This window comes from Nansenia antarctica, assembly GCF_963989245.1.
Source record: "Nansenia antarctica genome assembly, chromosome: 20".
Lineage (NCBI taxonomy): Eukaryota > Metazoa > Chordata > Actinopteri > Argentiniformes > Microstomatidae > Nansenia > Nansenia antarctica.
Genome location: NC_137693.1, coordinates 13,755,122 through 13,781,321, shown reverse-complemented (window position 1 = coordinate 13,781,321; position 26,200 = coordinate 13,755,122). Strand labels below are relative to the sequence as shown.

General features: G+C 49.9%; 1 protein-coding gene across 1 annotated transcript in view; it reads left to right on the top strand.

Annotated features, from left to right (window-relative positions):
* Positions 1 to 22,918, top strand: part of auts2a (activator of transcription and developmental regulator AUTS2 a) — a gene marked incomplete at both ends in the record, with an annotated part of 391,514 nt that extends 368,596 nt beyond the window's left edge. The window contains 13 exons of the mRNA XM_080549804.1: positions 10,071 to 10,644; positions 11,952 to 12,214; positions 13,655 to 13,893; positions 15,059 to 15,103; positions 16,040 to 16,135; positions 16,377 to 16,448; positions 18,403 to 18,432; positions 19,049 to 19,120; positions 19,541 to 19,682; positions 20,452 to 20,544; positions 20,987 to 21,070; positions 21,225 to 21,450; positions 21,661 to 22,918. Coding sequence (XP_080405930.1) covers positions 10,071 to 10,644; positions 11,952 to 12,214; positions 13,655 to 13,893; positions 15,059 to 15,103; positions 16,040 to 16,135; positions 16,377 to 16,448; positions 18,403 to 18,432; positions 19,049 to 19,120; positions 19,541 to 19,682; positions 20,452 to 20,544; positions 20,987 to 21,070; positions 21,225 to 21,450; positions 21,661 to 22,918 — 3,194 coding nt within the window. The remainder of the gene's footprint in view (positions 1 to 10,070; positions 10,645 to 11,951; positions 12,215 to 13,654; positions 13,894 to 15,058; positions 15,104 to 16,039; positions 16,136 to 16,376; positions 16,449 to 18,402; positions 18,433 to 19,048; positions 19,121 to 19,540; positions 19,683 to 20,451; positions 20,545 to 20,986; positions 21,071 to 21,224; positions 21,451 to 21,660) is intronic.
* Between the last annotated feature and the right edge of the window lie 3,282 nt (positions 22,919 to 26,200).

The window sequence follows — 26,200 nt, the reverse complement described above, 5'->3', positions numbered from 1 at the left end:
CGCAGAACTATAAATTGGGAGGGCTACGGCGTAGCCGCGCGTAAATCCGACGTAGATGTATAAATTGGGCTTTAGGGTTAGGCTTTCAGCAGCATAACAAGACCGACCGCTTTCTCAGGACCGTCTCAAACAGTCGTCTCCGTCTCCAACACCAACGAGGGCCGTCCGACACGTCCAGCTCTGTGTGATAATTGGAGGGGTTTAGTTCTGTCTGCGTGCTTCTCTGGGGGCTGCCTGGCTGTGAATGGGCTGAGGAGTGACAGAAAGCCTTGTGGGGGGGTAGAGAGGCCAGGCGCTGACGGAGCGGACTAGCCTGTGGCCCTCTCAGAGCTCAGCTCCCTCAGCAGACGCTCCAGGGTTTACACAGACCCAGAGAGACCCGGTCCAGGGTTTACACAGACCCAGAGACCCGGTCCAGGGTTTACACAGACCCAGAGAGACCCGGTCCAGGGTTTACACAGACCCAGAGAGACCCGGTCCAGGGTTTACACAGACCCAGAGAGACCCGGTCCAGGGTTTACACAGACCCAGAGAGACCCGGTCCAGGGTTTACACAGACCCAGAGAGACCCGGTCCAGGGTTTACACAGACCCAGAGAGACCCGGTCCAGGGTTTACACAGACCCAGAGACCCGGTCCAGGGTTTACACAGACCCAGAGACCCGGTCCAGGGTTTACACAGACTCAGAGAGACCCGGTCCAGGGTTTACACAGACCCAGAGAGACCCGGGGGCCACCTAGCCTCTAGCAGACGGATCCGTCATATCAGGCCTTACTTCAACCTGACACATTTCGGGGGTCAAACCACTCTCGCCGTAGCTCCCAGCAGCCCTGTGTTTGAGTGTAGTGATAGTGACTTTTTTTTCACCCTCGTTTTCGAACCGCGGTGTCGTCATGTCAGCTGTGTGACAGTCAAAAGCTTGCGCTAGATCTGTCAGCAGGAGGGAGGGAAGTAGGGCCCCCCCCCCCAGCAGCACCCCCTAGTGGCAGCTGTCTCAGCCTCAGACCCCCCCCCAGGCACCTGTGCCAGTGTGCCCATCATCACGGCCTCTCCGGTTACAGCCCCCGAAAGGCTGACCTCACCTCCTCTGGGATATATAAAGATGTGTTCTCTAAAGGGGTGAAGACCGTCCTTACCACAGCCAGGAACTACACCACCCCCGCTGCCACCGACTGCTCCCTAACCGCTCAGCTCACACACACACACACACACACACACACACACACACACACGCACACACACGCACACAACCCCCCCAGACAGACAAGTGCAGGGTAGGGCCCCTCAAGCCTGCAGTGTTAAGGTGAGCCAGCACATTTCCCACATGCTGGTGGAGTGAGAAGTGGGGAGCCGTGAGAGAGGCGGCGGAGAGTAACCAGAGCTGCTCCTGGGGGTGGATGAGTGGCGCTAATGGCTTCATTAACAGCACAGATGATTGTTTGTCTGAATGGAAGAAGAACGGATAATCGGCAAGGTAGGGAAGGGAGGAGGGAGGAGGGAGGAGGGCTGGTGACCTTTAGCAAGTCTACGCTCTTGTTTCACTCTTTGTCCTCTCTCTCTCTCTCTCTCTCTCTCTGTCCTCTCTCTGTCTTTCTCAGTGTCTCTCTCTCTCTCGTGTGTGTGTGTGTGTGTGTGTGTGTGTGTGTGTGTGTGTGTGTGAGAGAGTGCCTGGCGCCTCTCACATGGCCATGCATCTGTCAGAAGAGCTTAGAACAACAGTCACTGGGTTAATAGGCACAATTACACTAGATTGCTGGCTTTTAGCTAGGTCTATAGCTGTCGATAGCTGTGTCTGTGATTCCCTGTGAAAAGGGTATTTGACTCTCTCTCTCTCACACACACACACACACACACACACACACACACAGACACACACGCAGTTTAATAAATGTTTTCTCCTCTCTCCCTGCTTTGCCCTTTGCTTCATCACTGCTTGTTAATGCTGTGGTGTTCATTACGGGGTGGGGGGGGGGGGTGTATTGAGTGTGGTATTCTCACTGTAAGGCAACACTCGTCATGCTCTCCCCGAAACATCTCCAGAATAGCTCCGTTGACGCTCTCCCACCCCGGCTTTTATTTCTGTTTAGCTTCCATTCCCTCCAGAGGTTAATGCAAATAAATTTGCTGGGATCTCAGGTCCCCCAGTGTGGCGAGCGGCGTGTCCTGAGGTGTAACCCACACCCTCCTCCTAGCTCTGGCTTTAGAACCCCGCTGACATGATGGAGCACAGCAGACCTGGCCAGGGGAACATCCGTCACTGTCAGGCCCAGCCACGGGCCTCGGCACTGGGCATGTAGAACACGCATGCCTGGGTGGTGTGAGCACATAGCTGAGGGGGGGGGGGGGGGGGGGGGGTGCTCCGACACTCTGTAGACACGGGCGGGATCAGAGGGCACGGCATTACCGGCTGCTCTTACCTCCAGCTAACGCCGCTAACGCTCTCATAACAGCCAGGGAGCCCAGGGGCGTGAGACTGTGGGATTCTTGGGCTGTTTTGGCCCCGAGGTGAGGTGAGTGAGCTGCCTTTGATAAGGTTACAGAAACGAGAGCCGTAGATGTCCAGTGAGAGTTGAGGTCACAGCCCAAACTGCTTGTTGTGGTCGTTTGGCTTATTACTTGTTGTAAACATTTGATTATGGTCTGACTCTGGAGTGGCGGTCGGTCCAGGGCTTCTGTAGAGTAAACCACATCCTGTACTTGGCTCCAAACAGGAAGTCTTCTCTCCATGGAAGAGAACTGGACCTCCACACATGAACTGGACCTCCACACTGAACTGGTACTCCACACATACAGCCCCACAGATCGCGTTCTGGAGACACACAAAGCCACAGAGACTCATACATACACACAGACACACACACATACACAAACACACATACACACAGACAACCTCAGTTCTGTGTCTAGAGACACTGCTGTGACTGGAGAGGCAACAGGGAATTGAGCTGTCTGCTAATACAAACTCCAGGGCGTTCACCTCTCCTGGATAACCATGGATCTCCTCAGAGATGTACAGACATAGGAGGAGTAACTCCCTGTGTGTGTGTGTGTGTGTGTGTGTGTGTGTGTGTGTGTGTGTGTGTGTGTGTGTGTGTGTGTGTGTGTGTGTGTGTGTGTGTGTGTGTGTGTGTGTGCTCAGAGGAGAAAGAGGGTACCCTGAGAGAGGGAAAGAAAGGGATAGAGATGAGAGTCTCACTGGTGTGTTGGCTCAGGTGGCCCTTAGCTGGGACTTCGGGCCGTGTGTGTGTGTGTGTGTGTGTCAGGGTTTCCGTTAGAAAAAATTGCCGCCGGACATCGTGTCCGGGAAGATTTCGATTTACCGGACAAACGTGATATATTCCGGTCATCATATTAAAATATAAAAAAAAAAAAAAAAAAAAAATCTAATATAGCTGTTTGTCGCGGTGATTACTGTTGTGTAGCGGCCTATATATGCCATTTAATGTCTATTTCTCATCCGATACGATTAGATGCGAGCTATATAATATATAATAATATAACATGATTTGCATGCGCGCTATGCCATTATGTCCAGCGCTGAACGGGCGCCTCACTGGGAACTGAACAGACAGCATCGATCAATGAACAGACTCCACATTACGTTAACTGAAGTTTGTTAAATTGTTTGGGATTAATGTGAGTTTTCTATTTTCTCTTTCCAGTTTTACCCTTTTTTTTTATCAATAAAACAACGTCATTTCTATAACCAGGTCTCGCTGGTTGGGAAGGCATTTCGTTTAGCTGCCTGTCAAATCATACTTAATCGGACTCGGGAGTATGTCAATGAGGAGAACATAACTGTTTATTGAGAAACAATAGGCAGGCTGGGATACGTATATAAAGAAATACCACAATGTCTAGATGTATAACATTTTATTGAACAGTGCAAGCATGTAGGCTTCTGGCGTGACATCGTACCCCTAACGTTCTTAGGGCTTGTTTGAAAAGCTTAGACTGAAAGTTAGTGCCCTGGTCAGATTGTATAACAAGAGGAAGACCGAATGTGGAAAAAAACGTTGTTAAAGCTTTCACCACTGAGCTGGCTGATATGTTACGCAACGGAACAGCTTCGGGAAAACGAGTAGCAGCGCACATAATAGTAAGCAAATACTGACTTCCACTTTTAGTCCTAGGCAAAGGTCCAACACAATCAATTATTACACGTTCAAATGGCTCCCCTATAGCAGGAATGGGATGCAATGGTGCGGGTGGAATGGATTGATTAGGCTTACCCGCCATCTGACAAGTATGGCAACAGCGGCAGTGCTTGGCAACATCCGCCTTCAGTCCGGGCCAAAAGAAATGTTTCAATATCAGCTGATAAGTTTTAGTTATACCTAAATGTCCTGACCACTGGCTCTCATGTGCTACAGATAACACCTGTTGTCTATAACCCACAGGCACAACCACTTGTTTTACAGTATTCCACTCACAACCATTTGCATTAGGAGGAGACCATTTACGCATTAATATCCCATCGTTAAGGAAATAAACTACGTTGCCCCCTATTTCAGATTCCTCACTAGCTGCATGTAAAAAACATTTGTTTAATGACTGATCAGCTACTTGAGCGACACGCAATCGCTCGCCGGTTACAGGCAGAGATAGGCTGTCAGCGGATGGTATGGTAGGACTCGGGGAGGATGGTAACTCTACCACTTTCTCCCTGGGAGAAGCTGAAACAATCGGGTTCTCATCCCTTTCAGAAAAGGCTTGCATAATCACACTATCACAGAGAGAAACATCGCTATCCTCCTCTCTGCCTCGACTCGATTGTGCACGAGTTATAGCGCACACCGGAAACAACCGCTGTTTCGCATAGGCAGCCTACACATTAGGAGTCATCATCATGCCGGTGTCAAATCATATCATAATAAAATAAATACATAGCCTATATATTCGTCTTTTTTAAAATAGAAGGAATCAGAATGTGAACTTTAGCGAATTGTATTCAAATTGTGCTTAGAGGGAATTATTTTCACCGGACATTTATGTCCGACGAGTTTTCAATTTGTCGGACTTCAAAAACTTTTACCGGACGAAGTCCGGGAATTACCGGTTAACGGAAACCCTGGTGTGTGTGTGTTGTTCCTTCTCCATGAGGGAGAGATGTATTAAAGACAACTTCTGTTTGTCTGACTTCAGGCTTCATTAAGAACAACTAAACCAATCCGCTCACTAACAGTGGACGTCTGTCTGCCATGCTGGTGAGGTCACTGGATTGCGAGCACTTAGTGCTAAATTATACCACTGTGTTCATTGTCTAACTGAAATTGAATCTAGAAGAGAGGCTAGCTTCTTCTCTCATGTAAGGTAAATGGTTTCCAGAGTGAACCCATTAAATTGGGTTTCTTCAGTGAATAAGAGACTGTGGGTGAATAAATCCATTTTCACTCTGTTTTATTCAAAGTGCGTCTGAAAACCCAGGGAGCGCTCCCCAGACCCCTCGCCAAGGGAGACTCTGATTATAATCAGTGTTTAACACAGAGTCACAGACAGACTCATGCGAAATGGAATTTTTGTGAAAGAGGTCCCATAGTGGAGAGTCCATGTTCAGCTCCGTGTATAACTTGAATTGATTTGACTTGGCCAAACAGCCAGACTTCCTGGATTTTTTGTGTCCATTTTCCAAAGAGGGTGTCTAACAAAACACCACCACCATTGTTTAAGTGCTTTTTGTGAAGGGGGGGGGGGGGGGGGGCGCCTATGATTTTGTCTAGACCATAATGTCTAGACCATAATATTATTCATCTGTTATGATTCGGAGCCCTTGGTGTGGAAGCATTGCGTTGGCTGCAGAATGCTAAAGAGGCAGCCCACTCTTACCACGGCGGAGGCTCTGATGAGAGTGATTGAGTGTTCTCCCTGAAGCGGACATGTTCTGACATATTTTTGCCGACGGCAAGAGAGAGAGCGAGACAGAGAAACAGACTGACGAGAGAGCTGGGAAACAGAGTGAGTGAGTGAGTGAGTCCAGGGCTTTGAAGGCGTCTGTCAGCTGTGACAGCTGGGATTATGGCTGTCAGCGCCTCTCCTACGGGGTGGGCTGGGGTTGTTTTTTTGAAACTCCTGAAACCGCAGAGTCATGGACACGGCCTCTCACCTGACAGGCCGCAGGGAGCAGGTGTGTTGCAACACGGCGCAGCACGCGCCACAGGTTACCTGCTATTGCATCACCTGGCTGTAACCCTCTCTCTCTCTCTCTCTCCGCGGGGCCCGGCAGCCAGGGTTAAGTCAGGTTGGCTCTGGTCCCCCTGGCCTGTTTCCCCTCTGGCAGCACCTGTCTTCTAGAAGTCTCTCTCAACAGGTGCACAGCTGTCAGCCTGCCCAGTGTTCCCAGTAACACAACCCACACATCTGTTGTCTTTTATGGGTGTCACCTCTCCTTTTTATAGGAAAATGTACTCCCAGTAAAAAAGAAAATTAGCACCCTCTCTCGCTTCCTCTGAGACTTGAATAGCAATGAAAAGATGTGAAAGATATTTCAAAGCCGATCGAGCGTCAGACGGCAGGTTGGCCTCAGTGAGGTGTTCCCTGGCTCGGTGCTCAGCGGGCCTCGGTGCTCAGCGGGCCTCGGTGCTCAGCGGGCCTCGGCGTCCGTGTGGCACAGACAAGAAAGCTTCCCCCGCCGTCGTCTATCGTCCTCCGAGGGAGCACTGCATGCTGGGAGTTAGACGTTGAACAGCCCAGACAGCTCCGTCTCCCCCGAGGCTCTCGCGTCACCACGCCCCGGGTAGCCGCCTTCGCTTCGCTTCAGCTCACTTCCCCTCAGCCTCCACCGGCCCGAGGCCAGGCCAGGGGAGAGGCACGGAAGGGGTCAGTCAGGCAGACTTGTTGGCCTGGCTGGTACTGTATGTGTTTGTTGGTTTTGTCTGTCATCCTGTAGATGATGTGGGTTAAGAACGTGTGATGTGGCTATTTGGAGGGAGGAATGGGGGGGGGGAGAGACAGAGTGTTGGGATGTCACAGAAGTCTATACCCCAGTAAATCTGTCAGGGTAAATCTGTCAGGTGCTGGGAGAAGCATTCTGCTGTGGGGGGGCGGGGGTTTATGTGAGTACGTCAGGACAGGTGCAGGGCTATATTAAAGATCATGTTGATGTGTGTTGTGTAATCCTGATATATCCAATTGTGCTTGAAATCAGTGCTGAAAGGTGAATGGATTGTATTGTAGACTCATTGCACAGTTGGTTTAACCCCCCCCCCCCCCCCCCCCTCCACGGTGTCCTGTTGTGGCGTGGGTGTTGTTAATGCTGTGTGAGTGGTAAGAGGCGGGGGCTCACCCCTGGATAATGAGTTGTGCTCCTAAGCCTCTCGCTCTCTCCCCAGACACCCAGACTTTAATGAAAGGCTTTCCTGTACACACAGACCCGACTGACCTACTCTAAGCCTTCCTGTCCCCCCTTAACCTCTTAAATCCAGCCCCTGGCTCCAACATCACCAGGCCTCATTTCCCCCGTTCTTCTGTGTAAAACCATATCCATAGAACCCGACCCCTACTACATGAAAAACACCCCAAAAATATAATGATATGTTGAGAAACAGGCCAGGCTCACTCAAGAAACAGGGGAGTTGCATATATTTGTTTCCAGGGATCAAGGAGACTGACAAATTAACCCCCCGGGAGGGGGAGCACACATCTCCTCAGCCCAGCCCCACCCAGGGGTCTTCATTACGGGGAGAATAGACACCACCTTTTCAATGTGTTAGCACATTCTGAAAACAAGTCCAGGGAGCTCTGGGGGAATGGGGGTTGGGGGGGAGGGGGGGGGGGGGATGTGGAGGACCAGGGAGATCTCCCTCCTTCTATTAAGGCAAGGGATGTTTTCCAGAAGAAGTCTCTGTAGAACCGTAGAACCACAATGGCGTCTGGTGTAGTGTAGACTTAGGTGCAGACGGAGATATGGATTTGTGGTTCGTCTAGAGAAGGGTGTCTGATTTGGTTGTTAGGCTAAGTTAGGGGGTGAAGGGAGATCGTTAGCGAGTCAGTATATCAACGGCAGTCTAGACCCATGCGTAGATTTGAGGAGGGTAACGATAGCAGCCTTCCACGAGAGTCGCTACTTTACATTTACACTTACATTTGTGTTGATAACCCTAACCCTGTGGTTGAGGATCGTTGTGCTTGCTGAACATGGTTAACACTAGAACAGCCGTGGGTGGGGTCATTTGACCCTGTGAGTACATTTTCTAAAATATCTTTGCACTCTATCAAATTTCAGGACCCTCCTTTCTCCTTACTTTTCCTAGATATGTGCGTTCTACCACCCAGTGTCCTTACATTTTCAAAATCACATCAGGATAAGCTAGTATGAAGCAATTTTGCAGTTTTTCTGTGTAGGAGGCAGGCTAATTTACAAGACGGCCAACTAGTGGTCGTTGTGTGTAAATAGCAGCTTCCCCTTGTAAAGACTATGGTCGAGAGGCTGGCTCTTATAGTAGGTGAAAAAGGCACGGCTGTTCTAGTGTTAAAAGGCTTTCTCCTTCCATTTAGCACACGTACGCCTTTACGTTCTGCAGTGCTCCCCGTAGGGCGTACATTTGATGTAGCATCTGTGTGTTTTTAGCTTCTGTTTCTCTCCGCCGGGCGGCCAGGTGTCTGGTGTGGTGACGTCCCTCCTGGGAGTCAGTAGGTGAATTCCAGTTATTGATCCTGTATCTGGACACCAGGCGTCAGCTCCTCTGACCCTCTAATGATAGTGTCACGTCATTAGCCCTAGTGGCTAATACCCTGTTTAACAGTCTAATGCTAATGGACAGGGCTTGTATAGAGCCTGTGTGCTGAGGCGTGGTTCTCCCTTCTCTCTCTCTCTCTCTCTCTCTCTCTCTCTCTCTCTCTCTCTCTCTCTCTCTCTCTCTCTCTCTCTCTCTCTCTCTCTCTCTCTCTCTCTCTCTCTCTCTCTCTCTCTCTCTCTCTCTCTCTCTCTCTCTCAGTGGTATTAGGGCTAGGCTGGTCCCGGGGGGTTCAGAGCTGGGAGGCCCCCCCCCCCCCCTCAGAGAGGCCGTAGCCTGCTATAATAGACCTCCGGAGGGCGCCTGCCTCTGCCTCAAGGGAATCAGCCCCAATCAGCAGCTCTGTGCTGGGGAGAGATTTAGCCCAGCGAGCCCCCAGAGGGCCTGGGAGCGGAGTTAATTACAGGTTATGTATGCACTGTCATCTCCCATGAGCCTCTCTGCTGTAGCACAGCGCACCAGAGCTGACTGCTACTGCTGTGTGGGTGTACTGGTGTGGTCTGCTATGTTAGTTAGGCCCCTATCAGCCAACCAGAGAGAGATGGCCAGCCCGTCGTAGTGAACTGACTTCATGCTCAGATCCGTTGCGCCCACGCTAGCTATCTAATCACATATTTGTGTCACAACAGCCACAGCAGTGTAGTTGGGCCCTAGGGACTAGTGGAGGGACCCTAGTGAAGGGTGGGGTGGCTGTATGAAAGGGCACAGATGCTGTCCCAGCAGGGTGGGTGGTTGCGTGTGTGTGTGGGGGGGGGGGGGCACTGCTGTGCCACACACAACAGCAGAACGGAGGCAATTACACAAGACATGCCTCTACCAAAGACCCATCACTCAAACCCCCCCATCAACCCTCTCACAGGGGACTGGAGCAGTCTTCATCTGACAGAATGCTCGTTATAAATAACTACCACACTGGAGCATCTGCACAGTGACTCCTGTCCCGTTTGTGTAAACACATATTGACACTGTGAAAGCTTTAATTGTTGTCCAATGTTTCTCTGTCTCTCTGAGTCTGTTCAGGGGGAGTGGTTCTGGTTTTCACAGAGAGTTCAGTTAAATCCAGTGGAGTTGACCAATGCCGTGTCTCGGTGTTCAGTGCTGCCAGTGTGAGCTGTCTGAGCGAGGACTCTGTCAGTAGTAAAGACTGTGTCAGTAGTGAGGACAGTGTCAGTAGTACTGACCGATCTCTTTATTTGTTTCTCTCTCTGTCTCTCTCTCTCTCTCTCTCTCTGTCTCTCTCTCTCTCTCTCTCTCTCTCTCTCTCTCTCTCTCTCTCTCTCTCTCTCTCTCTCTCTCTCTCTCTCTCTCTCTCTCTCTCTCTCTCTCTCTCTCTCTCAGCTCCAGAGTTCAGAGTTGATGCTCTCTCCACCAATGCCAGCCAGGAGCCCCGCGGCCTGGGCCTGCCCAAGGTGTCGGGACTAGAGCGCAGCCAGGAGAAGAGCCTGGAGAGCTGCAGGACGGACCCCCAGCCCCCTGCAGCAGCCAGCCCCCCCAAGCAGCCTCCGCCCCCCCACCAGGCCCACGCGGCCGCCTGCTCCTTACCCCTGTCCCTCCCCTCCGGCCCCCTGGCCCAGCCCTCCCCCTCCCCCCGCCTGGCCCAGGCCCCCTCGGTCCACCAGTCCCTACGCTCGGAGGCTCCGCCCAGGCCTCAGCACCCTGCAGCCCTGCCTCTCGCCCAAGGCCAAGAGCCCTCGCAGGCGCCCCCGCCCCGACCCCAGCACCAGCCTGAGCCCCTGTCCCACCCCCGGCCTCCGCCCACCCCCAGCCTACACCCTCATCCCCCGTCCCCAGCCCTCCCCGCGCACCACCCCAGCCCGCCCAGCCAGCCCGGGCCTCACCGGCCCCCCTCTCGCTGCCATCCTCGGCCCCCATCTGTCTACAGCAACAGCAGCCTCAACCTCAACGGCCACAGGTGAGTCTGTCTGAACCTAGCATCACGCTAGTCTGTCTGAACCTAGCATCACGCTAGTCTGTCTGAACCTAGCATCACGCTAGTCTGCCTTAACCTAGCAGGATGTAGGCCTATGTAGGGTTGCAAAATGAGGGTTGTAATTTTGGGAACATTTCCGGTAATTTTCCATGTTTCCCTATGGGTTTCAATATGGAATATGGAAATTATCGGAAAGCTTCCCAAATTTACGGGGATTTTGCAACCCTAAGCCTGTGTGATGTGACTGTGTTGTTTTGGTATTGAGTACAGTATAATGAATAGAGAACAAACACAAACACGCTGAAACCCCCAATCAGCCCCAACCCCCAATCAGCATCATGTCATTGTCTCAGCCCCAACCCCCAATCAGCATCATGTCATTGTCTTGAAAAGTAGAATTTCCCCCAGCCCAAACAATAACCATTGATTTTCAACAGGGTGTGAAAAATACAGCACTCAAGCTGAGAGATAAAGCACTTTCCATGTATTAACCACCCACACTGTCATCTGTGCTGTGTCGCCTCCAGCCCCGCTAGTCACAGAGGCCGCCTTCTCTCCGGATCAGTCTACTGTTCTGTTCCACACACAGCAGAGCACTGTGCTATGTGCAGTCTCTTAGAGTTCTCTACATTAATTCAGTACTCCAGGATAGCTCTCTCTGGAGCCTCCGTCCCAGTGTAAGCTCTCCCTCTCAGGCTCGCAGAGGCTGGCGCTGGCTTAGCCTCCCCCTGCTAGCCCTGCCAGCGTGCCAGCCTGCCAGCGGGCCTGGCATCCGCTGTGAATAATCACAGGAGCCGCTAGAGACGGGGCGCTGCAAATGAGCTTTCGGGCTTAGCGTGTAAGATGCTAAAACATGGCTGTCAGTCTCAAAGGGAAAAACCCACACACACAACAAAAGGCTCTTTTGCCGGCGCTTTCTCCCTTTCTTATGCACATGTACCTGGCATCCTGAGGTACTGCTCGACTAGAGCGACGTTCAAAGACAGCCACTGTTTCTGTAATGTTGTGCTGGCGGTGGGTATTTGCATCTGAGGAGGTTTTTGAAGGTAGGGGGTTTTCATCCGTCCTGCGCCTCAGAGAGAAGGCTCCGGAGAGAGAGAGAGTTGTTGTTGTTGAATGTGTGATACCAGGTGAGGTGTGAAAAGCCTGTGTGGAGGTTGGAGCTTGGAAGAGACGTGGGGGGGGGGGGGGGGGGAGAGGTGCTTTTAGTGTTGTCTCAGATGGAAGAGTATAGCTAACTTCTCTCTCTCTCTCTCTCTCTCTCTCTCTCTCTCTCTCTCTCTCTACAGCAGCAGTCGGAGCAGTACCCCCTGCAAGCCCCACGGCCCCCCTGGTCCAACCACACATTTCCCCAGCCACCCTCCCTCCTCCGCTGCAGCGTCTCCCTTCCCTCTGGCCCTCCCCAACGGCTCCCCCCCGGCCCTGCAGTCCTTGCCACACCCACACCACCCCAATATGTTTGCGTCTCCAGCGGCCTTGCCACCACCGCCGCCACTAACGTCTAGCACCCTCCCGGTCCCTGGACACCCCGCCGCTGGGACCGCTTACTCAGGTAGGACCGTCACACAAACACCGGAGACTGGAGAGGCAGGGAACTGCAACAGCAGCTGCCACAAACTGTAGCAAAACTGTAAATGGTCCGAGCTTGTTGTGGCAGATGTCCGTCCGTGGCGTGTGTGAGATGCGTGTGGAGCTCTGTGGGCATGAGGACGTGTGAGAGAGAGACAGACAGAATGTCGCTGCTAATTTATGGGGCGCAACAACTGACGGTTCGACATTCCACAGGTGCCATCCACACCCTCTCGCTCTGGGCTGTGTGTGTTTATAGTGGTGCGTGTTGGTGCAGAAAGGAGTCCTCTTTCTTGGATTTGATTGATTGATGGGTTCTGCGAAGCGAAGGGAACGGCAGCGTTTAGGCACATTGTGAGCGACCCCGTTCTCACCGGGGGATTGGTTCATCTAGCAGAAATCAATTTGGTCAGTACGGAACGAACCGCGCCGGGTATTGTTTAAAGATTCTAATGACATTTCTTTTACGAAGAAAAAGTTCAATTTCCCACCCCCCCAACTCAATAAAAGCTGGAAATAAATGTAAGAAACGGCGCATAAGATTACTGTGGAATACAAATGATATGGTTACTCTGGAGAAAATAACATTTCTTGAGGCAATTTGCTCAATTTGGATGAAGAGCAAAATATAAATTGCATTTCTCCTTTTTTCCTGGAGACGCTCTGCCAGTTGATCTACAGCTCCGGTCCAGGCGGGGTTGGAGGGTTTATTTTAATTACAAAGAGGTGCTGTTGTGTCAGCCAGGGATTTAGCAATTCAGGGACCCGCATAACAGCTCCTCAGTCCTCTGAATATGTATAGTAACTAAGAGGACGAAGAGACTCACACAAAGTTGCCATTTTGATCCCCTTTTCCTCCATCTTGTTTTGTTCTAGTGTGTATGTGATTTAGTCTGTACCAGTCTCTCTAGGAGTATGACCTCTGTGGATTTTTGGATTGTTCTTTTCTCATCCAGAACCCAGACTAGTGCTGACGATGAGTCTCCTCTCCCTCTCCTCCTCCCCCCTCCCCTCTCCTCATTCTCCCTCTCCTCCTCTCCCTCTCCTCCCCCCTCTCCTCCCCTCTCCTCTCCTCCCCTCTCCCTCTCCTCCCCTCTCCTCTCCTCATTCTCCCTCTCCTCCCCCCTCTCCTCCCCTCTCCCTCTCCTCCCCCCTCTCCTCCCCCCTCTCCTCCCCTCTCCTCTCCTCATTCTCCCTCTCCTCCCCTCTCCTCTCCCTCTCCTCTCCCTCTCCTCCCCCCTCTCCTCTCCTCTCATTCTCCCTCTCCTCCCCTCTCCTCTCCCTCTCCTCCCCCCTCTCCTCCCCTCTCCTCTCTCCCTCTCCTCTCCTCTCCTCCCCCCTCTCCCCTCTCCTCTCTCCCTCTCCTCCCCTCTCCTCTCCTCCCCCCTCTCCCCTCTCCTCTCTCCCTCTCCTCCCCCACCAGAACAAGAGCTGCTACGCCAGGAGCTCAACACTCGTTTCCTGGCCTCCCAGAGTGCAGACCGCGGCGCCTCCCTGGGCCCTCCGCCCTACCTGCGCACAGAGTTCCACCAGCACCAGCACCAGCACCAGCACCAGCACCAACACACCCACCAGCACACCCACCAGCACACCTTCACCCCCTTCCCCCACGCCATCATGCCCACCCCTGCACCGCCCATGGTGCGTACCCCAGCCAGAAACGTGAGGATAAGTAGAAGACAACTACAACCCGGGGGAGGGGGGTGGGTGGAGGGGTGGTGGGTGGTGGGTGGTGGCTGTGTCAGTGGCAAAAAAAAGGGGGGAGGAGTGGATGATAATGCTAGGATTAAAACAATTTCAGGGGGTGTGTGTTGTGTTTATTAACAGCAGTATTTAGAAGTGCTTTAAATGTGGAATAACGGGCGGGATGTGTGGCGGTAACTGTTTTTGTGTTTATGAATGTCAGCCTGGGCTTGCTGGAGGTAAACAGGGTTTCTGTGGTCAACTCTGAACCCACGGCCATGTGTTCCTCCTGCACCACAATGACGCCTTTCTTCTCCAAGAAACCTTTCTAGTGTTTTCTCTCGCACATTTTTGGCCCCCGCACTCGAATGCAGTTATTTTCTAAATTGCCAATAACTGCCTTCAGCGAGTTGTTTAATTCGGAGCCAGCTTTGAGAACATAATACTAGTTTATTCATTCTAGTCTTTAATGACATCACTTAATTCTGCGGGGGTTTCATTATTGGAGAACGCTTTTGGGTTAGACCCCGTTGTTTGTCTGGGTTTACAGGCATTGGTGTGGCCGTCCCTCAGAAACTGGCCTGTGTGCCAGCTTTTTGTCACACACACACACACACACACACATATAACCATGGCTCTACTGTAACCGCTTAGGGCTCCGAGCTTTAATGCTGCTCTGAAGATACCTCAAAGGCAGAGTCGCTAGCTCTCTGACAGCTAATGAGGACATAAAACGTGCTTTTATGACCGCAGTGTTTATACTTGACTTGGGAAATGTTCTCCCTGGGTCCACATTAAACCGCTCAAACCACCCCAAATGAGACCGACGGCTGCATACTTTATGAGGTCTTCAGTCGCTCACGAAATGGGACGGCAAACACAGGGAAGGAATCGAGGATAGGGAAGTGGTCAAATGGCTGGTCTGTATAGATTTACACAACAGGCTCGTCTTAAAATGGACGGATGACTGCGTTGATCTATGACCATGTTCTCCTGGTGCTTTATGTTGCAGTGTGTTCTGTGTCTCTGGATATTCTGGAGGCTCAGTGCTTGTGATGCTGTACTGTGATGTTGTTTCTGGTCAGCATTATGTCCTTCTGTATCTTCCTTGTTCTTAGTTCTGTTTAATTTATTTCTTTGACAGTTTGAAAAATTCCCATCAAAAGTAGACCCCTTCTACAGACACAGCGTGAGTTTCCCTACGGTATATGTGTTTGTAGGAGCAGTGTTGTGCATACCCCGCCATGCTTTACTGTGTGTGTGTGTGTGTGTGTGTGTGTGTGTGTGTGTGTGTACAGTAGCTTCCATGCCATCCCTACTTGCTTCTGACTACAACATCCTATCCACCCCCCCACCCTCCCCAGCCCCACCCCATCCTCAGGGAGTAGACATGTCCCTGGCTTATAGAGAACCAGAGAGAACATAGCACATTAAGACTGCAGGGTTGCTGTATCTTTGTCTCATTACAAACGTACATCTGCTAACCTGAATCGCTCGCTCATTCATTACCCTTCATCCAATAAGCCCTGCCTGACTCATCACAACCCTCTTCCTTTCTTGAGTGAGGTTGAACAAGCGCTCGCTATAGCTAAACAGCTGCTGTGTGTGTGTGTGTGTGTGTGTGTGTGTGTGTGTGGCTTTGTCTTTAACTACACTTGACCCCTGCCTTCAATTACTGTGCTGCTCTTAAGAGGGGTTCAGCTGTTGTACACATTGTGAACGAGAGTAGCAATTACACACGTTAGTCAGTGTTTGCTGCTAATAGCACTCACTGCTGTCAGGACTGTTAGGGAAGCCAACCCTGGATTAAAACAACTTCTGGATCAAAGCAGAATGATTTAAGCCTCTTATTTAAAAAAGGGGGGCTTCTCACGATAACATTAGATTTCTGTAGCCACAGAAGGTCTTTTTAAATGCTTACACTCAATAGGAAAGGAGCGTGTTTCCAGGGGGGGTTGTGGGTAGGTGCGGAGGCAGACACTCAGGTCTGGTTGGGTGGTTCTGTCCGTCATGTCAGGGCCCGTCCATCCCCTCTGTGTCCACACAGCTGTTGTCCTGCCTCATGTTGTTCTGAGTGACCCACCACACCCACGCTCACTCTATTGTTCCTCTCCTCTTTTCTCAGCTGTTCCACTCCTACCCCCCGTCCGTGTCTGGAATTCCTCCGGTCATCCCCCCTAACGGGCCCTTCGGCTCGCTGCAGGGGGCCTTTCAGCCCAAGGTGAGGGGCCACACATACACACACACACACACATTCTCAGAATAGGAGGGGGGTCCTCAAAAACACCTTCACTTCACCCCCACACACACACACACACCAAACCCGTTTCTCAGAACAGGAGTGTCCCTCTAAAGTCCACTGTGCACAGTAGTGTAGGACCCAAACAGAAAGGCAGATGATGCAGAAGTGATGTTGTCCTCACGGCCTCTCCTCTTAACGCTGACCTGTGTGTGTCCACCAGACTTCTAATCCCCTGGACGTGGCCTCCAGACCTGGAGCAGTCCCACACACGCTCTTACAGAAGGACCCTAGGGTAAGGCCCAATCCCATTTCCCTTTCTTAAACCCTACCCCCTCATTTTGGAGCGCCACTCGCTTTTCGTCTTGCCCCTCGGAACAGTCACAAGGGGTAGAACAGAGTCACATGGGGTAGAACAGAGTCACATGGGGTAGAACAGAGTCACATGGGGTAGAACAGAGTCACATGGGGTAGAACAGAGTCACAAGGGGTAGAACAGAGTCACATGGGGTAGAACAGAGTCACAAGGGGTAGAACAGAGTCACATGGGGTAGAACAGAGTCACAAGGGGTAGAACAGAGTCACAAGGGGTAGAACAGAGTCACATGGGGTAGAACAGAGTCACATGGGGTAGAACAGAGTCACAAGGGGTAGAACAGAGTCACATGGGGTAGAACAGAGTCACATGGGGTAGAACAGAGTCACATGGGGTAGAACAGAGTCACATGGGGTAGAACAGAGTCACATGGGGTAGAACAGAGTCACATGGGGTAGTGGTTGAGAATCTTCCCCTATGAAATGAGACGACCCTTCAGGACCCTGATGATACGTCATCAGAAAAGCATCACTCGTGACTCAGTCAACTTAAGTTTCGTGCTAGCAATCGATCAAACAAATAAAATCGGTCATCAAATAAAAAAGAACAATGCTTCATTATTAGGCTGAATAATGACAGAATTCATGACAGAATAGCGGTACTCTGTAGGCTAGCAACCCCTGCTCCTACCCTGCCAGCCTGCACTGGTATTAGAGGAGTGGTAACAAGTGCAACAACTTCGCGGCTAAACTTTAGTTCAAAGGGGGGGAAATGCGTCATGGAAATATGTAAAAATGCGACGCTATCATGCACAAATAAGCCTTAAAACATTGTTGTAACGTTAGATAGATAGCTAGAGACAGCTGAATAGTCATATTTTTTTGCAATGCTTGTCATAAACAAAAGGTCTAATACATTGAAATGACTTGAGAAGATAATACGATGGTTATCATAATTTAAAAAAAAATCTTTATTAACAAAGAAAATAATGACATTTGTGGTTTTCTCTTCCTGCTTGTTTTGCTTCTTATCGTGCCGACGATTCGCAAGGCATTCTGGGATTTCATAATACAGAGTGTTGTGGCTCTCTTCGGAGTCTGGTCCTTAAGAACCTCAGTTTGGAGGGCTGTAGCCCACCTGGCCCTACCCCTACCCCCTGGCCCTACCCCGACCACCTGGCCCTACCCCTACCACCTGGCCCTACCCCTACATGAAAACAAGAATTGGGACACCCCTAGCCTACATGTGAACGTGCAAAACGGAGGGGTAGGGCTAAAATGGAGGGCCAAGGGTGACATGGGATTGGGCCTAACACTGCCGCGACTGCCAGCCACACACACGCACACGCACACGCACACACACACACACACACACACACACACAAACACACATTGCTACAACCAGCTATAAAAATGAAGGATGGTCTCATTAAAATAATGAGTGAGTCCGCTAGATGGATGTGAGGTACATACAGCCTGCCTCTGCTCTGTTTACTAGTGATAAACGTCTAGATGGATGTGAGGTACATACAGCCTCTGCTCTGTTTACTAGTGATAAACGTCTAGATGGATGTGAGGTACATACAGCCTCTGCTCTGTTTACTAGTGATAAAGGTCTCAGTTGGTAGTGCGCCCACAGCGCTGGTATCTTCCCCTGACATGTTGAACAGCTCTTCTCTGCATTGGTATGCAGGGGGCTGTGGGGAGCAGACACATTCACACCACCCAGCCCTAATTACTCCATCAATGCTTCAAGTTGAAATGTAAAAATTTCCCTTTCAAATGGTCAATAATGAAGCGATGCATAGTTGCTAATTAGAAACACTTGAGCGACAGTGAAGTAATTGAGCCACCTCTCTCTCTCTCTCTCTCTCCCTCCTTCCCTCCGTCCTTCCCTCCCTCCTTCCCTCCTTCCCTCCCTCTCTCTCCTCTAGCTAACGGATCCATTTCGGCCCATTCTCAGGGTAAGTGTGCTTTATTAGTGATAGCCCCCCCAGGCACCCTTTCCCCTCCCTCCCCCACAAGAGATGTCTAGAAAAACTAATTACAACACAAGCCCGCCTTACAGGTGTCGATACTGTATTTAATTAACTGAGCACTGCACTCTGAGGTGGAGCGTTCTAGCTCAAACCACAACAACAAAGCCGGTTTGTAATATAATGCTGCTTCTATTTATGGAAATGGTGTTGTTAGTTTGAAATTCATGTTTAGCTACTGCCTGCCTTTTTGAGGCATTTGGAGATAACATTTTTATTTATTTTTTTATTTAACCTTTATTTATACAGGTAAGAAACACAAGGGCTCATTTTCAAGTGTGACCTGTTCAATGATCAATGCTCAGATCAATGCTCAGATAAAGAAGTAGAAGGACTAGACCTGGGCCTGTTCTGTAGCTTTTACAACCAAAGCTTTGGAGAGAGCTTCCCCAATGAAGTTGATAGCCTACCAGGGCAGATCATTTATTTTGATTTAGTTTTACACTGTAGTCAATGAACCATAAACCCAGTCTGCGTGATGGTTCATAAATGTAGAACCTTGTTTTGATGTCTAACTATGTCCTCTCGTCTTGTGTTCCTCCAGAAACCAGGGAAGTGGTGTGCCATGCACGTGCACATCGCCTGGCAGATCTATCACCACCAACAGAAGGTCAAGGTGAGACCTCCCACTTGGCTCACAAGCCCATTACAGAAACACAGTCTGCTTCTCTAAACAACACATAATCCTCCTCTCCTAGACTACATGAGTAGGTTTCTTTGTTGAGTAATCATGAGAGTGTTCAGAGATCTGAGCGTGCCGTAGAGAGGGAGAGGGCTATGAAAGGACTGCCATCTTGTGGTTACAAGAGAACCAGTTAATTTACACTAACAAACCATAAGGCAAAACCCCTAACATATAAACTGTAACTCTAAACCGGACACTTTAAGAGGAGGGATGCAGGCTTGGACAAAAATAAATAAGATATTATTTATAATAAGTCAGTCTTACATAATGGCAGTTTGATTCATCCAGAGATATGAATGTAATAGTGTAAGTTGTGGGTGTTTCATGCCGTCTGTCTGGCCCGTCTTTCAGCAGCAGATGCAGGCCGACCCTCACAAGCTGGACTTCGGCCTCAAGCCAGAGTTCATGAGTCGCCCTCCGGGCCCCAGCCTGTTTGGTGCCATCCACCACCAACATGACCTGGCCCGGCCCGCAACACTCTTCTCAGCAGCAGGTGAGTGTGGGTTGGAGCCCTGGGTGGGAAACTGTCATTCATCATAATTCATAAGAAGACACAGAAACAACAAGCAACAGATAACATGAGCACATAGAACACAGAGTTAACGAACAGGCACAGGGAACAATTAACACAGCAATGTCCAGTGGGGGAGGGGGGTGGCAGGGTTAGGGGAGATGGTTAGGGGTAGGGAGGGGGGTGGCAGGGTTAGGGGAGATGGTTAGGGGTAGGGAGGGGGGTGGCAGGGTTAGGGGAGATGGTTAGGGGTAGGGAGGGGGTGGCAGTGTTAGGGGAGATGGTTAGGGGTAGGGAGGGGGGTGGCAGGGTTAGGGGAGATGGTTAGGGGTAGGGAGGGGGTGGCAGGGTTAGGGGAGATGGTTAGGGGTAGGGAGGGGGGTGGCAGGGTTAGGGGAGATGGTTAGGGGTAGGACATGGACACTAACAACAGGCCCCTCGCCCTAAACTGTTGGATCAATCCCAGGGATCTATAGGGGTCTATTATTAACACGGGAGCGCTCTAGTCCCCCAGTCTACACTCCTGCTAAGATCAATGCTCAGATCAATGGTCTTGGCTGTAAAAGTTGATATGCCCTGCAATTGCCTTCATCTAGGTACAACATTATTATGGAAGCAATGATAACCATACCAACACAGTTACACATTAGGAAAAACACCATTGAGGTTATTTGTATTTCTTTATTGATCATACTTCAGAGAGGTTACTGCTGGAAACATGTGCTCACATCAGCCTCCTCTCGCCTGTCAGGTCCTACGCACCCGTCAATGGGCCCGTTCAGCCACCCGGCACACCACCCGGCACACCACCCAGGCAACTTCCTCACCGCCGGACCTCACCTAGGTAAGAGCCAGGACGTCCGCTGGACATCTCAGTCCTTCCATATATCTCTCTGACAGGAGCGCTGACGACTAGGTCACATACAATGTAAAATTGTATAATGTATGATATATTTTAATGTTTGATATTTGTAATTTAAAGTATGTTTTATATGTTAAATGTTACTTGTAATGTATGTTTTAAATGTAGATATATCAGTGTTTTATATTATGCCAAATGTAAAATTGTATAATGTATGATATATTTTAATGTTTGATATTTGTAATTTAAGTATGTTAAATGTTAATTGTAATGTATGTTTTAAATGTGGACCCCACTAAAAGTAGCTCATGCCTATGGGTATAGCTAATGGGGATCCTTCCAATAAATAAACATAAACAAACTAGGCTGTAGACGATGTACAGAGATCATATAAACAGTGGATGTGTGTGTTTCTCCTCTTCAGAGCCATTCAGCCGCCCTCCCTCATTTGGAGGCCTGGCGGCCCTCAGCACAGCGGCCTTCGGTGGGCTGGGGAACCCAGCACTAAGTGAGTGTCAGCTCCCTGACCACACCTGGACGTGTTCACTACTTAATAATGACTAACACGTTTGTTACATGAAGTACTGACCTCCACAGAGCAGTGAGATACGCCTTTTAACTTGTGTTTTTCTTTTTCTTTCCGCGTGTTGAATCCCTAACAGCGCCCAACTCCATGTTCGGCCATAAGGACCCCAACCCCAACGCACAGCAGCACTTCAACAACAACCACGAGCCCTGGAACCGGTTGCACCGCACGCCGCCCTCCTTCCCCACGCCCCCCCCCTGGCTCAAACCCGGGGACTCGGAGAGGAGCACGTCCGTCAGCTCTCACGAACGAGACCGAGACTCGGACAAACGAGACTCCGTCAACAAAGACGACAAGGAGAGGTGTGTGATATAAATGTGTGATATGAAGTGTTTTTTTTTACCTGTCGTAGTCACAGTAGCAAAACACCTCTTCGACTAAGACCTGTTCTCTACAGTAACTAAACCATTTAGGTGAAGTTTACAGTCAGAACATTGGACAATTGTGGTCTGGTGAATGCTGAATGGGTTACTTTGACACACCACAGTAAAAGCCCTTGTTTGTGTTTCCAGGGAAGCCATGGAGAAGCGCCACCAGAGCCACCCGTCCCCTGTGCCCGTCAACCCAATCAACCTGCTGGGCCACAGCCGGCCCCCGGAGCCCCCCAGGAACCAGCTGCCCCCCAGCGAGCCGCCCAGAGACAAGGACAAGCCCAAAGACAGGGAGCACCCGGACTCCTGGAAGGACCCCGGCGTGGACGAGCACAAGCTCAAAGAGAATCACCACGGCGACAAGGACGCCCCCGTCATCCACGACGGGCGGGCGTCCGAGGACAAGGCCAGCGGCAGGCGGGCGACGTCGCCCTACGTCCGCCAGACCAGCCTGGACCGCCCCAACGGGGGGCTGAGCCGGGACGCCCCGGACAAGAAGGGCGAGCTGCCCTACGAGCACCAGAAGAAGAGCGGCGAGGTGAAGGTGAAGGAGGAGAGGAAAGAGGAGCAGGACGGCTCCACCGGCAGACCCACCCCGCCTCAGATGCCTCCTACAGCCAGCCTCCACCCCCACCCCCACCCCCACTCCCACCCCCACCCCCACCCGCCCCCCTCCTCCATGGCTATGCCCATGGGCATGGCTGGCGTCCACCCCATGAACAGCATCAGCGGCCTAGAGAGGACTCGTGTAGTGGCCCCCTTCATGGGCATCAGTCCCATCCCGGGGGCCGAGAGGTTCCCCTACCCCTTCCACTGGGACCCCATGAGGGACCCCTACAGGGGCCTGGACATCCGCCGGGACCCCCTGGGCAGAGACCTGCTGCTGAGGAACGACTCTCTGCACCGGCTGGCCGGGCCCCGGCTGTACGAGGCGGAGCGCTCCTACAGGGACCGGGAGCCCCACGACTTCAACCGGGACCACCCACACGCCCACCCCCTGGTCCTCGAGCAGCGGAGGGAGCAGGAGAGGGCTCACCTGGAGGAGCGGGAGCGTCTGCACATGCTCAGAGAGGACTACGAGCAGGGCCGGCTGCACGCCATGCACCACCACCACACGGCGCTGGACGGCCACATCCCCCACCACCCCGGCCTCATGGCCCCCGGCCTACCCAGCATGCACTACCCCAGGGTCAGCCCCGCCGCGGCAGCCGCCGCCGCCGCCGCCCACCAGAACGGCATCCTCAACAAGACCCCGCCCACCGCCTCCCTCAGCGCCCCGCCCCCTCTCATCCCCACGCTGGGCGCCAGGCCCGGCTCCCCCAGACGGACTACGGCCCTCCCCTCAGACATCAGGGACAGGCCCGTGTCTCACGCCCATAAAGACATAGAGGCACGGTGAGGTGCGCCCTCTGCTGGACTGGAGGCACACTGTGCCTGAGCCCTGTGCCTCACTAACACTGAACTCACACCAAGCACTTAGCCTTGGGCAAGCAGACTGTAACATAGCTGTGAATAAAATAAGTGGGCAGAAAAGTGCCCACAGATTTTCTTTTTTTTGTAAAAAAAGAAAAAAAAAGAAAAAGAGGGACAAAATTATGGAACAAAATATGAGATTTTACTATGCTCTTTTTCCAGTTTGTTCCTGCTTTTGTGTGTATTCTTTCTCTTGTACAGAAAAGTGGTGTGGAGTAAGCCGAAGGTCTGTAGATCAATAGACGCCCTCACAAAGACAATTTTGGAATGTACAGGTACTACAATGTACAGGTACTACAATGTACAGGTACTACAATGTACAGGTACTACGATGTACTACAATGCATTGACAGATGGCAAAGTGTGTAAATGTGTACAGTTAACGTTCTCACTCCTTTATGAAAAAAATTATGGTACAAATATGCAAAAAGGTGTTTTTGAAAGCTTTACTTTGAACACATGTAAATAGAGGATCATTAATGAGGAAGTGTAGAATGTGCTTTTCGCAAATTGGTTTTAGCTTGACACAGCTGAGCACGGTTAACATAGTACCACAAACTAACCCCCCATTCAACTATGCAACAAATGTCTGGGCTCATTCCCTGCAAGCCAGCCTTCTCACCATCCCAACTGACTGACTGCTGTATTCTCTCTACAACCTACAACTCAGCAGCCCATCACATAGATGACATTTACACATTACATTTACACAATAAATGTAAAAAAAACACAAATGTACACACCCCAAATACAAAAGTAATAGACAAGATTTTCCCAAGTTATTATTTGTGGTGACAATCCTTGAAGTTCTTAATATAGAGGCATATTTTTAAGTATTCTAGCGCAGGAAGCTACCTAACAAATTTAAAAGAAAACATCTGCCCATCAATTAAATTCATGCCACTTCTACCAGTCTTGTTTTGGAGAGAATACAGCATATTTACAAAAAAGACACCACGTTTCCCCTTCTGAAGGAGTGTAAAGTGTTTGGAGATACGTTCTGTTGGTCTAACAGTGTATTAAAGTGCTATCCTAAGTTGTTGTATCTACAAAAATAAAAAGACAAAAAAGCAAGTCTAAACTATGGACGGTTTGTTTCTAATGAGCAGAGATCTATTTTAGTAGTCCACTGAAGGTTTAGTTGTGCGCTTCAAACTCTGTGAGATCCAGATGTTGTGCAGTGTGTTTTTTATCCAACATAAAATGTCCACTGGAGCCGTAGTGGTTAGTCGATGCGTATTGCAAAGAGATTGTTAACAATAAAACGTTTTTTGCTGTTTATCATGTACGTTAAAAATGAAGTCTTTCTAGATCATGTACAAAATGAGAAAAAAATGAACTAAGCGACTGAATCTTCAGCATGCTCCTCATTTAAACTTGTGTTATGTAAATTGTGCCATGTTATTAAAAAATGTGAACTAACACTGTCTAAGGGCTTTTTATAACCGTCAGTCACTCACTTGAGGTTTCAGCCAACAGTATGCATTCCCAGGCTTCACATAGCCTACTGACTACAAAGCCAGTAGGAACATCACTGATTCTCATCCAAATCCAAATAAACATACCTTTTCTCCCCAAGGCTTCATGACAGGCCAGGGCCATATTCCACAAAGCTCGATAAAGTTCTAAGCCTCGATAAAGTTCTAAGCCTCGGAAATGTTAGCTTGCGTTCGGTGCCATCAATGTGGCTCAAATAATTCGCTGCTTGGTTGAGCTCCTTCTGAGTCAGATATAATTAGCCTGGTCCCGACCAGGCTAAAACACAGGCTATAGTCATCCGTGCGTCAAAAAAGGCTCACAGGCGGAAACTAAACCCTGAACGAAAGTTCCTCATGTGTCTTTTAGGAAATATTAGTTCCCACTTCACATGAGATAGATAGATTAGATAGTTTGACTGTGTGATAGATAGATAATTTGATATTTTGAAAGTGTGATCGATCGATAGATAGTTTGATTGTGTGATAGATAACTTGATATTTTGAAAGTGTGATAGATAGATAAAGAAAAGTGTAAAAAAAAAAAGAAGTAATTGTCTCAACTTGCATTGCCGTCATGACAGCGGTCTCGCTGGCGTAGTGGTTAAGGCTGCGGACTCGAGTTCCAAAGTTTGCGAGTTCGAGACTTGACTAAGTCATTCATTTTTTTTTTTTTTACATTTAACCGAAGATTTCATGCAAAGGTTTCAAACACCATTGTAATCGTGTCAGTTCTTGTAAATTAGCCTGCACCATAATTTTATAGCCTACAATACTTTTTTAGATGAGATTTTAGATTAGATTCAGACAACGAAATGCAGTAAAAAGTGCGTCTGTAGAGGGATTCGAACCACTGATATAAAATGACGAATAAATCCTATGGCAGCAGTCAATACCACTAGGCCATTGTGGCGATATGATGGTTTGTAGCCTGCTGCGGATATCACCACAGTAGTAATATTCATTTATTAAAATATGAACATATAACAATAACTGGGGCTAGTATGACCTACGCATTTAATCGGTCAGCAATTTCTTGCCAAACCATTTCCCTCGCCTTGTTAATTGCGGCAGTATTGCACTATTTTACATCTTATTTTTCCGTTTTCATAAAAATCAATAATTCGGAATGCTGCGCAAATGTAGTACCCCTGCAGAGTGGAGTATCTTCATTTCGACAGATCGACACTTCAGGGCTTTTTATGTCTGCGTGCACGCGCCCATATCGAAGATTTGTAAGCCTGTCTTCTGTGAACACTGATGACACAAGGCTGATCCTCATTCGAGGAATCACCTGAGGCTTGAATACCAATCTCGAGGTCCCTGAGCGCCGCATTTAAAAATATCGCCGCTATATTAAGCCACCGTTAGTGGAATATGGCCCAGATGATTAGGGCAGTAGACTGCCGATAAATGTAAGTCGGTTATCCATCGCATTCAAGAATTGAATTACACTTAAACAGGGAGTCACACACTTTTCTATTATACACAACTACGCACCGTGAGAAAGTGAACTCTTGTCTTACAATCAATACATTGCAAGACGCCCACAGATGCAACCACTTCAAAACCAACTAGAATATCTGTTGTTTAATCATTTGCATGATCTCTGACTGTCAACAACCAGATGTTGGCGTTGAACATCACAACTTCATCAAGACATCTCTCGTTGTAAGACACCACACATTATTTATGTGGTAAATCCCTAAAAACATTTCTGCAAGAATAAAACC